The sequence below is a fragment of the Hemiscyllium ocellatum genome, chromosome 2 (assembly GCF_020745735.1).
Source record: "Hemiscyllium ocellatum isolate sHemOce1 chromosome 2, sHemOce1.pat.X.cur, whole genome shotgun sequence".
Taxonomy (NCBI): Eukaryota; Metazoa; Chordata; class Chondrichthyes; order Orectolobiformes; family Hemiscylliidae; genus Hemiscyllium; species Hemiscyllium ocellatum.
In genome coordinates this window covers 37,820,665-37,835,713 of record NC_083402.1, presented here as the reverse complement: position 1 = coordinate 37,835,713, position 15,049 = coordinate 37,820,665, and the positions used below count along the sequence as shown (strand labels likewise).

The window sequence follows — 15,049 nt, the reverse complement described above, 5'->3', positions numbered from 1 at the left end:
GCTGAATATTGTTGCTGCCGTGTTTATATGAGTCCAGTTAACTTACTGGTCAATTAGTGACTGCTAGTCGAACTACCAACATAAAACACCGTGCAATCATCCTTAAACATTCCCACTTCCGACCAGACTGTGTTAAAGAAGATTATCTCATACTGTGAGAGGTGGAATCCTATGGGAGTTAATTCCCAAGTTGCTTGACGGGGGAGATTCTCAAACAGTTTTCATGGGCCTGACACCCCCAGTCACCAAAAAAAACGTGCAGTTCAGTGCCAGAGTGTGTGGGCTTGAAAGCTGTTGAAGAGTGTAACGGGCTGTGTAAGCCAACAGGGGCCGCTGCGAGAGACACAGTGGCCGGGGAGAGGCGCTGCTCCCCACGGTATAACGGGACGGTGAAGGAAACCTAGTGCAGTGAGAGCAGGGGAGGGTGAGGGGGAAGGAGAGAGAGCGGCAGAGAGAGTCACTGTGGGACGTGGTGTGTGTATACATTAGGACAATCCGGAGCGTGGAGTGAGCGCAGTGAGGCGAGGATGTACGAGGAGAACCTGACTTTGCACAGACCCCGCTATGGATGTGAGTAATCTTGTTCCAAGCTCTGAGAATGGGGAGGCGCTGGCACCCTGCAACCCCGCGCTACTTTATATCCACAACACGCGACTACCGGGCAGTCTGCAACAACTTTTGCCACAGAAATTGATACAAAGATGCAAACGACATTTAAAGCAGTCTGCTCTACCCTGGAAGGGTCATTCTAATTCTGTGGCGTTAAGCTAACCGCGCTCTGTGTCTGGAATATTGATTTTGTTTTATTTTAAGCTTTTGTGTGTGTGTGTGCGGCTTCACAAGAGGACGTGTCTTTAGATTTCCGGTTTCCTCTCGAAATTACTTTTTTTTCGCGTGTCTCGCATCTTTGCTTCGTTGAATCTGAAACGTGTCCCTTCACCCCCTTCAGGACTTTTTAAAAAAAATTCAATTGCAATTTTAAAACTTCTGGCATGTGTAAACTTTGAACATTGAAGGGGAGACTGCGCCCCAGTTGTTCTCCCTGCCGAGTGGAATTGAATCACAGACGAGATGTGAAGGCTCCTCCTGTGTGCGTTTGGGGATCACAGGGCACGCACTCACTCACTCCCTGAGTACACTCTCACAGGCAAGGGCACGGATACCTTCATAAAATGCACTTTGAACGCATGGCAGCTACTGTGTTCTGGACACTTCACACGTCTGCAGCCTCTAATTTTCAGTATTCTTTCACTACCATAAAGATGTGCACAAACCTTACCAACTTGAAGGAAACTGACTCAGCTTCTCCCTTTTTCAATAGGGTGGGGTGGTGACACAAACCAAAAAGGGAAATTACTTTCAACCACCTGTTAACTAATTTGCATGTTTTGAAGCCTTCATTCTGTCAATTTTGTTCGCTGATAAGAGATCAGCAGCAATGCCACCCCCTCCCCTCTTGTTTTAAGAGTACTCAGTACTGTTTTTTTTAATGTCAAAACATGCAAGAAACTTTCCAACAATTATTGGTGACACCACACCTGGAGTACTGTGTACAGATTTAGTTTCTTTGCCTGGAAAAGATATTTTGCCCCAAATAGATGCAACATCTGGGATTAAGAGATTGTTCTTTGATTTGAGTAGCTTGACTTTGAGGTTTTTGAAGAATGAAAGAGAACGTAATTGTAATTTGTAATGGCTCCACAGGGTACAAGCTGGGACAATGTCCTCTTTGGCCTTCTGTTATGTGTTTGTCTGCTGTCCTTGATTAGACAGTGAATGTAGATTCTGTTGTAAGATTTCACAGTAAACAGCAGGCACTTTGGATGGAGTTGGGACCTGAAAACTGTTTTGAAATATGTGGGTGTTTTAAATCATGGAAGATGCTGGCCCAAGTGTTCTTATAAGGGGGTCAGCTATTTATTATTGAGATAAGACATATCTCCACTCAAATGATTGTGAATCTTTGGATATCTCAATGTTGGATGGTCACTTGTTGCATACATTCAAATTAGTAAATTTGTGAAAACTGAAGAAATCAATGAAAATAGGGGTATTGCTGTTAAGAACAACTGACTGGATTAGCCATAACTTCATTGGTAATTTAATAAATGCCCAATACATTCTTATGGTCAAAAGCATGTAGAAAAATAATATGCTGCAACAGTGTGTATTTAGGGTTAAATAAGAGCTTAGACTTTTTGGGTTGCTTACTTATCTGAATGTTGTTTGTTTAAGCAGGTAAAACATAAACTTTGCAAACTTTGAACTTTAGCCCTGGAGTTTGACCTGCTGATGTCAGCAAACGTCAATCCTGTATTTTGCCCGTGGTGCGAGATTCTTGAGCATAATTTTGATGTCTTGAATTATAAAAAAAATTTTGGTTTTCATTGAATTCATCTAACACTTTAGAAGTTTGCGGTTATTCTCCACTTGTCAGTCCCAGTCATGGAGGTGAACAATTTTGTTAATGATTTGTGGATCTCAGTTAGGGAACTATGGGGAGAGCTATGTTTTAATTAATTATTTGGAATGGATACAAGTTGATACTGTTATGGTCACATTTCTTTGATTCTATGTCATTTAAATAGTCATTAGACTTTGCCAGATTATTTATTTAATATTGTTTATAATTTCTACTCACTGAAGGAGTAGTGGCCTGTCACAACATTAACTAAATGCCCCAAGGCCCCACAGGAGCAGTTCATTTATTCTTTCTTGGGATGTGGGTGTTGATGGCAAAGCCAGCATATGCTGCCCATCTTGAGTTGAACTTGAACTGAATTGCTTGCCTGCACACTTCAGAAGGTGGTTAACAGCAATTACACTGTTACAGACCTCACATATGCCAGATCAGGTATGGATGACATGATCCTTCTCCAAAGGACATTGAGCTAGATGGATTATTATAGCAATTGCTGATAGTCTCAGTAATGCTGACAACAAAACTAGATTTCAAAGCCAGTTTTAATAATTGAATATAAATTCCTCTTGATGCCATGTCAAAATTTGAACCATATCCTCAGATATTTGGCCCTTAAGGAAATTGTCAATGGTCACCCATGTTATTATGTTCTCATTAGTATGGAACAAGCCAAATAAAGATGCATTAGGTCAGATAGCAAAAGGCTTGGTCAAAGATGTAGATCTTTAAAAAGTGTCTTCTGTGACATCAAGATCAGAGATAGAGAGAGGAAAAATCAGAGCTTAGGTCCTTGACATCTTTAGCTGCCAATGTCCAAATGCAACATTTGGACAAGATCCAGGCTTGGACTGACAGTGGCAAGTAACATTTCTGTGACACAAATGCCAGGCTATGACCATCACTGATATAACCACTGTCCCTTGGAATTCAATGGTCTCAACATCACTGAATTCCCCCACTATCAACATTCTGATGGTTGTCATTGACCAAAACTCAACTGGACTCACCACATAAACACAGTGGCTACAAGAGCAGGTTCGAGATGAGGAATACTGAGGTGAGTAACTCACCACCTGACTCCCCAAAGTCTGTCCTTCATCTGTAAGGCACGGTGACTCACTGGTTAGCACTGCTGCCTCACAGCGCCAGGGATCTCTAAGGCACTCACCATTCTGACTTGGAAATATATTGCTGTTCCTTCACTGTTGCTGAGTCAAACTCCTGGAATTCCCTTTTGAATTGCATTGTGAGTCATTCCACAGCAGGTGGACTGCAACATTTCAAAAAGGCTGCCACCACTTTCTCAAGGGCAACTAGGGATAGGCAATAACTGCTGGCCTGGGCAATAACTGCTGGCCTAGACAATGATGTCCACATTCCGTGAATCAATTTTTAAAAATCAGGGATATTCAGCCAGAATTAGGTAAGTGCTAGACAAGGTTACAGTAATTTGCCTGGGGATAGGAAGGAGGCATTGGAGAGATTTCAGGAGGTGATCAAGAATTTTCAGGACAAGATGTTGGTTGACAGTATAGATCTGAGCACAGAGGTGAAAGATAACTGGGATCAAGTCTGAGTGAAGATGCAAGCAGCAAAGTCTATGGAGAGAGTAATGTGGGAGACCAGCCAGGACTGCATTTGAGTTAGTAAGAATGGAGTAACAAAAGAATGAATGAGTTTTCACAGTAGAGAAGTTGAAACAGGGGTGAAATCTGTTTATTTTCACTTATTTGACCTAATACCAATTCATGCCACCATGAAGATAGGTTTGGAAGCTTATCTTGGTGCCAACTAGGACACCAAGGTTGTGAATGAACTATTGCTAGGGAGAAGAATGGAGTTTTTTTTTAGATTAGATTAGACTTACAGTGTGGAAACAGGCCCTTCGGCCCAACAAGTCCACACCGACCCGCCGAAGCGAAACCCACCCATACCCCTACATTACCCCTTACCTAACACTACGGGCAATTTAGCATGGCCAATTCACCTGACCCGCACATCTTTGGACTGTGGGAGGAAACCGGAGCACCCGGAGGAAACCCACGCAGACACGGGGAGAACGTGCAAACTCCACACAGTCAGTCGCCTGAGTCGGGAATTGAACCCGGGTCTTCAGGCGCTGTGAGGCAGCAGTGCTAACCACTGTGCCACCGTGCCACCCACTAGGGTTAGGGTAGCCAGAGTTGGTAGCCAGGGAGGTTGAGTTTGAAGCAGGGACCAAAACCAGCTACTTTAGTTTTTGCAATGTTTAATTGGGAGGAAACTGTATTCAATCCAGCAATTCAGATCAGTAGTCCAATAGTTTAGCACCATTGGAGGAGTTGAGCAAGATAGTAGTGAGGTAGCATTGGATATTATCAGCACTCATCTGAAAAATAGCCATGCTTTTTGATGTCAGTGAGACAGTGTGTTGGTGAGCAATAGGAGGCATGCCAGACCTAAAGATGCAGGTGTAGAAAGGAAATTGAGGTGGAGAAGCCATTGTGTTTCACATAGGAAGGTTCTAAGCCTCCAATTACAATTAATGAATTCACAGGACTCTGATATGATGATTGACATTAGTATGTTTAAATCTGTCTTAATTTTTGACTGAGATATGAACTGGTGGGCTAATGAATAAGACAACTAATTACAGTAATTGTGCAGTTTAGTGACATTGACATATTGTGCTGTGCATCAGATTGTGGTATGATTGAAGGAACAAATCATGTCCTTAACAGCCGAGGCCTTTATGACACTTCTGCAAATCTTCAGTGCGAGCTAAACTTAGTATTGTGGCAGGAAACAACTGATCCAATTAACAGAATTGAATATGAACTTTATTTCAGTCAAATGTTTTTACACCATTTGAACTCCAGTATGTTTGTGTTGGTGATTTAAAGATCTCAAATGATTAGATTGTTTTAAATTTCTGATTTGCACATTTTCATGTCAGTTTTGGTATGATTGTGTATGAAATTGAGTTTTACACTTCAAATATCTGCACTCCAAAAGCTTGCTTATGAATCTTCTGCAATTCAGTTGGATACTGTCGTAATGGTCATAGTTTTGACAGCACGGAAAGAGGTCCTTTGGTCCGTTGCACCACTTCTCAAGCTATCTATTCTAATACCATTTTTTGGCGCTTAGCCCATAGCCTTGTGTGCTGTGGCACTTCAGCTATTCATCTAAATGTCTTGAGGTTTCCCATCTCTACCAGCATTTTAGGCTGAGAGTTCTAGATACCCATAAACCTTTGGGTGAAAAGCTTTCTCCCTCAAAACCCTCAACATTTTATGCTTTACCTTTTAAAACTGTATCCTCTTTGCATCTGTATTTAAAGCCTTCACTGTAAAGGCAGTTTGCCATAAATCTTAACCACCTTATTTACCTATCCTTCAGCCTTCAAGGATCTGTGGACGTGCACACCAAGGTCCATCGGATAATCTCTACTTGCTAGGCTCCTGTTCAGTGTTAACTCCCTTGCTTTATTGTTTTCTTTGTCTTTTTTTTGAATTAAATTCCATTTACTGCTGCCAGTTGCCACTGTTGGTGATTGCAACTAAAATATCTTCAGACAGGCACAGTAAGGCAGAATTGCTATGTTTTTTTAAGTTGATAGGGCCTGCTTTGCCTAGTGTGATAAAGTTCAATAGACAACATGGTTGAATGAAAAGAGGCTCTTATCTTGTTTAAGACATAGTTAATTGTAAAATATCAGGTACAAGTTACATTTATACAATAGATATTACAAAAATTGAAGAAACCTATAATGATTACTCTGTCATCTTTAAGATCCATAACTGTTCTGATTTCCCCAGCTCTGTCCTTGTGATGACATCAGTTTGGGTGAAGCTTAATCTCATCTTCAGCATTAGCCCTTTTAGAACCATTCCATATATAACAGATACTGAAATATCACCTGATAAATGCCAGGGGATTACTTGGCCGTAGGTACAAAATACTCCCATCTGAATGAGAAGCAGGCATAGACCTGTCAGCCCATTGAACATGTGCTGCTCTTTGGTAAAATCATGACTGATCTGGTTTTAGCTACAACAATGTATTCTGGTATACTGTTATAAACTTGTTAGTCCAGAATCTATTTAACTTTGCATTAAATGTATTCTCAAACCTTTTCCTCCGTTGCTGTCTGGGGAGGGGACTATGCAAATCGTGACCATTCAAGAGAAACAAAAAGCTCCTTGACTCCATCTTAATTTGAACATGTTCTGCCTCGTTCCAGTCTATCCCACAATTGAAGCATACTTTGTTTTCTCCTTGTGAAGTCTCCTCAGGATTTTGTTTTAATAAGATCACCGCTTATTGTTCTAAACTGCAGTGGATTGTAGATCTCTGCAGTGATTGTTTTTACCCCTGGATTGTAGATCAGCCTGCCAAACTTTACCTCATCAGACAATTCCACGGTCACCTTGTTCCAGGCATCAGTTAAGTGAGCCTCATTAGAACTGCATCTAATAGCTGAGGCCTCTTCTGGAATACTGTGTCCAGTTCTGGTCGCCAGTTATAGAAAGGATATTATTAAGCTGGAGAGAGTTTGGGTGAGATTGACCAGGATGTTGCTGGGTATGGAAGGTTTGAGTTATGAAGAAAGGCTGGGACTGCTTTCACTGGAATGTAGGAGGTTGTGAGGCAACCTGATAGAAGTTTATAAAATAATGAGAGGTACTGTTAGAGTTAATAATGGTTGTCTTTTCCCTAGGATCGGAGATTTCAAGATTCTGGGCATATTTTTAAGGTGAGAGGAGAGAGAAGTTTAGAAAAGACATGAAGGGCAAATTTTTTACCTAGAGGGTGGTTTGTGTGTGGAATGAACTTACTGGGGAAGTGGTGGATGTGGATACAATTATAACATTTAAAAGACATCTGAATTAGAATGTGAATAGGAAAAATTTAGAGAGATATGGACCACGAGCAAGCAGGTGGGACTAGTTTAGTCTGGGATTATGTTCTGCATGGACCTGTTTCTGTGCTGTCTGAGTCAATCTCTATGACACTAATACATTTACTTCTGTCCTTAAGTAAGGAATCAAAATTTTACTATATGTAAAAGTGGCCACACCAATGCTCCATATAACTATAATGAAATAATCTACCTTTGTATTCAAATTCCCTCACAATAAACAACATTTAAATTGTCTTGCTAATCACTTACAGTACTTGCATGCTAACATTTTAATCATGTACCAGAACACCCCTCTGTCTCTGAGTTCTGCAATCTCGATCCATTAAAATATGTTGCTTTTCTGTTCTTCCTGCCAAAGTGTATAAGCCGAGTGAGCAGGAGGAGGGCTTTTGAACCTGTCCTGCCATTCAGTATAATCATGGCTGACCATCTGACTCAGTACCCTGTTCCTACTTTCACTCCATACCCTTTAACCCCAAACATTATGTCTAATTCTTCTTGAAAATACTCCATGTTTTGCCCACCATCATCTTCTGTGGCAGAGAGTTCTGCAGGCACTCAACCCTGGAGGTGAAGAAACCTCTCATCACAAGTTCACTTTTACCTGCTTTATACTACATCTGGCAATTTTTTTGCCCATTCTCTTCACTCAATTATATCCTTTTGTACCATCCTTCTGTCTTCTTCGCAACTTACTTTCCAACCTATCTTTGCATCATCAGCAAATGTAGCATTTGGTCCTTTCGCCTAAGTTATTACAATGGATTGTAAGTAATTGAGGCCTCCAGCACTAATCACTGTAGCTCTCCATTTATTACATGCCAGCCTGAAAATCCATTTATGCCTACCCTCTGTTTCCTATTGGCACAGAGGATGAGTTAATTTGTACATTATCCCTACCTTTTGAATTAGCTGGATCTCAGCTAGTGAGTTAGTTTGTATAACTGGGCCAAATAGGGGAATGAATGAGCTGCTATTTGCTGTAATCTGCACTTTTGTAGCAGCATGATGAGGACTGACTCAGTTCCACTGTGATTAAGCCTGTTGTCAAACATCCTGCCAACATTCTTGCCACAGCTCTGATGGGAATCAAGGCTACTTTTTATGAGGGGGATATGTGTGACTGTGTGCCAGTCAGTACTCTGAATTACAAAGAGTGAGAAGATTCTCAAAGCAGTAACAGCTGCTTGAAGTGAAGGCCAGAAGACAGTTTGTTGGTGCACTGATGATTGCTGGTTACAACGAGGCCAGAATCTCAATGCTGTTCAACATTGGGAACTCAAAGGGGCATATTCAAAAAAAGTGACAAGTCTGCCAACAAAGGAGATGGCTCCATTGGAACCGAATGCAGGGAGAACATCACCAAATGTAGTAAACTGTTGGGAAGTTGAGTGAGCATGTTGTACATTTAAGCTTAATACTGTAACCACAGAAACCCAAGACACTGTTGAAAGCTGCCTTTCAATGGTAGAACTGGATGTTGAACCTATGGTGGAGGAGCTGAACAAACTATTGATTCATTTCTCCTGTGAAAAGTTCCAGCTGCTAAGGCTTTACTGCCTGAACTCTCAAAACCAGGGAATCTGGGTCTCCTACAACTTGGTGGGCAGCACGGTGGCTCAGTGGCTAGCACTACTGCCTCTCGGCACCAGGGACCAGGGTTTGATTCCAGCCTCTGGCAACTGTGTGGAGTTTGCGCAGTCTGTGCTGGTTTCCTCCAGGGTGCTCTGATTTCCTCCCACAGTTCAAAGCTGTGCAGGTTAAGTGTATTAACCATGGGAAATACAGGGTTGGGGGCTGATTCTGAGTGGGATGCTGTTTGGAGGGCTTCCTCCTTCTGAGCTTTGAGGGAAAAGTATTTTTCTGCACTTGTCCTTTTCAGATTGCAGTTTCTGGCTGAACATAGCTTCCCTGAATTCCAAGCTCATTTCAGAACTGGCAGATCTACAACTGACATAATCTTTTCAGCAGCTGTAAGAGAAATGTGATCAACAACGGAGCCCAAAGGTCCAAACAAGATAAACACAGGATGACCAAGAGCCCAGAATAAGGGGTCACAGTTTAAGGATGTGTGGTAAGCCATTTCGGACTGAGATGTAGAGAAATGTCTTTATCTAGAGTGTGGTGAGCCTGTGGAAATCTCTTCCACCGAACATGATTGAGGCTAAAATATTGAATATTTTCAAGAAGTTGTTTATAGTTCTTAGTGCTAAAGGGATCAAGAGGTATGGGCAGAATACAATTGGATGGTCAGCTGTGAATCTATTGATTAACAGAGCTGGCTCAAAGGGCTAAAAGGCCTACTCCTCATATTTTCTATGTTTCTACATATTGATTGTTGTTTGCTTGAGTTGGGCCTGATTCGTCATGTGTCTTTGACATAACATCAGTAGCTACTAAGCAATATGTAATAAACCTACTGAATAATTGAGGAGTGTGACTTTAAGCATTCAGCAGCTTTTAAAGCACACAACCAGTCACTGTCTCTTCAAACAGCAGCCAGCAGGGCGATATAGCCGCTCTGAGCTGACTTGTGAAAGCTCCAGTCAGCTCCAATATGCCGGCTGTGCTGGCAAACTGAAAGTCATCAACTCTGTCCCAGAATATTATGATTCAACAGAGCTTTTACCACAAAAGCTGTAGGTGCATAGTAACACCATCACTTGCAAGTGTTTGGCAAGCCATGCACTACCCTTGTTTGGAATTACATCCCTTTTCTTCACTTTCACTGGGTCCAGATCCTGAACCACCCTTCTTAACAGCAGGGTGAGTGTGCTTATACCAGATAGATTGCAACGGTTTGAAGGGAATTTAGGGATGGACAACCAAAATGTTTATTTTAAGGGCAGAATTCTCTTTCTGAGAAAGATAAAAAAAAAATTGATCATTATTCTTTTATAAATTAGGATGTAGTGGGCCTTTAATATCAGTCTTTCTGAGAATGAGTGCACTTATGTGGTTAAATGTTCAGCATCGTAATTAAAAACATTGAGATGAACAGATGTCTTGCATTGGCGTTGTTAGAAGCTGAAAACTTTAGTGAAGCAAGGCAAGTTTGAAAAGAGATTAATTACTTCTAAGAAATGCAGCAATGCATTTGAGATGATCCATCACATTTAGGTGTGTGCTGGCTTGACCATCTTCTTCCTCCGATAGGTGAAGGCCGTGAACCCAAAGACCTTCTGGACTGTGAATTGGCCACTGAGTCACAAGGACACGGTTGAGGGGTGACTTTTATAGAGGTTTATAAAATCATGAGGGGTGTGGATAGGGTAAATAGACAAGGTCTTTTCCCCTGGGATGGGGAAGTCCAAAACTAGAGAGCATAGGTTCACAGTGAGAGGGGAAAGATATAAAAGAAACCTAATGGGAAACTTTTGCATGGAGAGGGTGGTACATGTATGGAATGAGCTGCCAGAGGAAGTGGTGGGGGCTAGTACAATTGCAACATCTGGTTGGGTATATGAATAAGAAGGGTTTGGAGGGATATGGGCTAGGTGCTGGCAGGTGGGACTAGATTGGGTTGGGATATCTAGTTGGCGTGGATGAGTTGGACTAAAGGGTCTGTTTCCATGCTGTACATCTCTATGACTCTAAGACACCAGTAACTGAGAGATGAATTTGACAGACATTGATATTAACAGCTTGGAGATAGTTGCTGACTGCTGTATCTCTGGAGTCTGACTGTTTGGAAAGTCATTGGAGGCAGTAAGGAGTTACAAAATGCAAGATTGGTTGAACAAAGGGACCAAATAAGAGTCACAGAGATGTACAACACAGACATACTCTTCAGCGTGGAAGAGTTGAACTGAACTGATATCCTAAATTAATCTAGTCCCACTTGCCAGCATTTGGTCCGTATTCTCTCAACCCTTTTGTATCCTTGTGTCCATCCAGATGCCTTTTAAATGTTGAAATTGTACCCACCTCCACCACTTCCCAAGCTAGCTCATTCCATATCCATACCACCCTCTGTGTGAAAAGGTTGCCTGTTAAGTCCCTTTTAAATCTTTCCCCTCTCACCTTGAACCTATGCCCTTGAGTTGTGGGCCAGTAGTGCAGAGAATTGTGCCCTACTTCAATCTACTGCCATCAAACCTAGCAGCGATTGCCATGCCAGAGTGTAGCTGCTGAGCTACATCAAGTGATCTTTAAGTTTGTACTCATACAGGGGGTATAGATGTTACTGGCTGGGCCAGTGTTTATTGTCCATCCCGAGTTGAGAAGGTGATGAGCTGCCTTCTTGAATTGCTGTAGTTCATTTGGTGTCGGTGTATCCACAATGCCATTAGGAAGAGAGTTCCAGCACTGTGACCTAGTGACCATGAGCAGTGCTATCATCTTGCAAATCAGAAGGCTGCCATTCCAGTGAGATGGTTCCTTTTTTAAAAAAAAGTAAGAGGCAAGCAAAACAGAAAATGGTTTGTATCGGTTTTCTTTCTGGTAGCTTTTTGCTGTGTGTTTGGTTGCAAGACATGCCTAATGACAGACTTTCACAAACAGTGTTGGCATTGTTTACAGAATATCCGTAGTTGTTGCTTTTGTCAAGCTTAGCATTAAGATCTGTTGGGAACGTAGTGTACAGTTTAAAAACGTGTCTCTTAATTCTCTTGATCCTCTGGGCAAAAAGTTCCCAAGTTCCAGTTCATTGAGGATGCAATTCAGGTCAGACAGACAATTGATTATTGGTTAGTTGTTCTGAGAAATGGTCAACAGTAGAACACTGGGGCAGTTGTGTTTTGAAATTGATTCAGATGTTTGGAAATTTGTATTGGGGGCCAGAGTCCAGCAACTTCAGTTTGTCACATGACTACTCAATCTTCGTGTTCTCTGCTCATTAATGCTGGAGCTAAGAAAGCTAAGGCAACGATTTCTTTCACGTAAATCAACAATTGACATTGCGTTGTTTCAATAATTGCATTGGCATCGGCTAATGTTGGTGAATCATAAGTGAAAGATCAATTTGAAATTAGAGCTGGAACTGACTCACTTCTAGTTCCACAAGTTGACTGGGATTTTTTTTTGCATTTTGTCTATATTACACATTTATCACCAGTAGATTCAGCTTTTATTCTCCACTGAATCTTGTAACAAAGTGGATATAATCATTTTAAGAAAATATATTGAGCCAGCCAGACTAAATACTGCCACAAAGGCAGATCAGAGGTTGGGAATCCTGCACAGAACAGCTTTCCTCCTAGCTCCCCAAAGCTTATCCATCATGTGCAAGGCACAGGTTTGGAGTGAGATGGAAAATTCCACAATTGTCTGGATGACTACAGTTCCAAAAAATGTTGTGAACCTGAGACTTTTCTGGACAGAGCCCAATGCTTGTTTTATACCCTATCCACCATTTTCGATATTCACTCCTCCACCCTCGAAGGACAGTCTCAGAGTTGCATTACAGAAAATCGCCAAAGTTCCTTTAACAGCAACCTCCAAAGCTGAGACTTTTACTTCTCGGACAAAAGCAGTAGATACATACTAACACCATCACTTCCAAGTCCCCAGGAAACCTCTGACAATGTTGTCGCTTTAAAAGGTTATTTTGTCCTGGGTTGTCTTTTGAGGTGCCCAAGAGTCTGGGGGTGGAGTTTTTAAAAATAATTTAATGATGGAAGGGGAGTGGCCAGTTCTCCCAGTTCAGGTTTTCATTTTTTTGCTATTAGCAGTCACAAGATGTTTTGAGTACCAGGAGTGTTGGAAGCTTCAGTAAAGGATTCCTAACTGACTCTCTGAAATCTCTCTGGATATTGTTCCCTCCTGCCTGGAAGAATCTGGGTTTGAATTCATCTTTTTGCCAAGGGGTGTGTTTATTGAATGTTACTGTATTGGAACAGTTAATCAGTAATACTTATTGTACCAGGTTGGTTAAGTTTTCCATTATTTATTCTAAATTCCGTTTCCTTTTGTTCGTGTTTCAACTGTAATGATTTAAGTAAATTGTTTTGCTTAAAGCGGAATGGTTTGACCAGTTGCACCAGACTGGCAACACCCTCTTCACATCTGCCTTGAAAATAAAAAAAAGTTAGGGTCTAGGCTACTTTTAAAATATTTTGGAAGGGTCTGGCCTGGTTCATAACAAATACACCAACTTTACTTGGAACTATATTGCGTTTCCTTTACTGTCACTGTCACTGGGTCCAGATCCTGAACCACCCTTTTTAACAGCAGGGTGAGTATCCAAATGGTTTGCAGTTGTTTTGAAGAAAATTGGGGATGGACAAACAATATTGATTTTGGGAGCAGAACTTTCTATTTCAAGAAAGAATGAAAGGCTTTCCTTGGAATTTATAGAGCTGGTGTTGTTGTTGTTGGTGTTGTTGTTTCTTAAATTAGAACAAAGGGAACCTATACCCTTCAGAACCAGGTTGTCTGAGACTGAGTGCACTCAATCACTTGGTTAAATGTCCAGCATCAGAAGTTAGAACATTGACGAGATGAACAGATGTCTAGCATTGGAGTTGAGAAGTTGGGAGCATTAGTGAAGCAGGAAAAGGTTTGAAAACAAATTAATTGTTTCCAAGAAATGCAACACATCCCTTGAGATGAACCCTCGCTTTTATTTGTCTTATCAAAACACTTGTTGAGGACACTGAACTTTTTCAGTGTTGTGTGTGTGGACATTCAGCTAGTTCCACCTGTAGTTGTATTGTGAAAAGTTCACAATGTGTTCAACATATAAACACAAGTTGTACAAATTTATCCCTTGCCTTGTGAAGAGGTTTGCGCTGTAGCAAACTTTTTTTATCAGTGAGGACCCTTGAGCAATTACTTGGAATTTCCATGTCACAACGATGAGATTAGGAAACCAATGAAGAGCAAGTAATATGTTCCTAGCTTGAGTTGGTTTTTAATCTGCTTGACTTTTCAGTGAGAACAATGGTCTATTTGTTGAACTGAAGTTCAAGTTGCCCAGAGTTCTTCCATTGTGGTCTTCTATGCTTAAATCTTGATGTGATCCTGCACAACCGAATCCAACGATCCACCACATGTATACTCGTACTAAGTGGATTGTCAGAGTGTGATGTAGCTGATGAAAAATCAAAAATAAAGAGCCTCTGATTGGAGGACTTTGCATTAGTGTTTACCAAGAGTTTGCCACAACTATGCTAAATGAGTAGGAAGTTACCAGTTGATTAGATATTGATGAGCAAGCAGCAAGTACAGTAGTTAGTTGACTAGCCTGAATTGACAGTAACCTTGGTTGTTGAAGGAAGTGAGGATTGAAATTGCAGAAGTGTTAGCTGCAATTCCATAAGTCCTTAGCTAACTGGTGGTGCCAAGTGATTGGAAGTTTATAAATGCCGATTCTTAATAGGGCTTGAAAGACCAGACAATAATTTAATATTAGTTTGTTTTTAACAACTTTTCTCAAAAGGCTACTTCACCACACCACCGTGTATTCTGACCTCGATTTTGGTCACAGGCCTGCTCCAGCAAAGTTCAGCTTAAGGACATTGCAGCCTCTCAGACTCAACATTTTGAGTTCAATAACTTTTTAAAAGCCATATTCCGTCCTTCCATGTTTCTTAGCCATCCCCAAGTCTAGGTCCTGTCATGGGGCAGGAATCAGTTGGCACAGCCAACTCACTCTCGCCCATTCTTAATCTTCTCATCGCTTTCAGTATAACATGTGCATACTTTCCTACTGTCAGCTTTCATTACCATTTATCATTTATTTATCTTCTCTGATCCTGGCTGGCTATCAACAATCCCAT

The 15,049-nt window shown here is 41.3% G+C and overlaps 1 protein-coding gene across 1 annotated transcript in view; it reads left to right on the top strand.

The window, feature by feature from the left end:
• The first annotated feature begins 422 nt into the window (after positions 1-422).
• iqgap2 (IQ motif containing GTPase activating protein 2) overlaps positions 423-15,049 on the top strand; it is a 355,835-nt gene continuing 341,208 nt past the window's right edge. Inside the window, exon 1 of the mRNA XM_060835869.1 lies at positions 423-570. Coding sequence (XP_060691852.1) covers positions 528-570 — 43 coding nt within the window. The 5' untranslated portion in view covers positions 423-527. The remainder of the gene's footprint in view (positions 571-15,049) is intronic.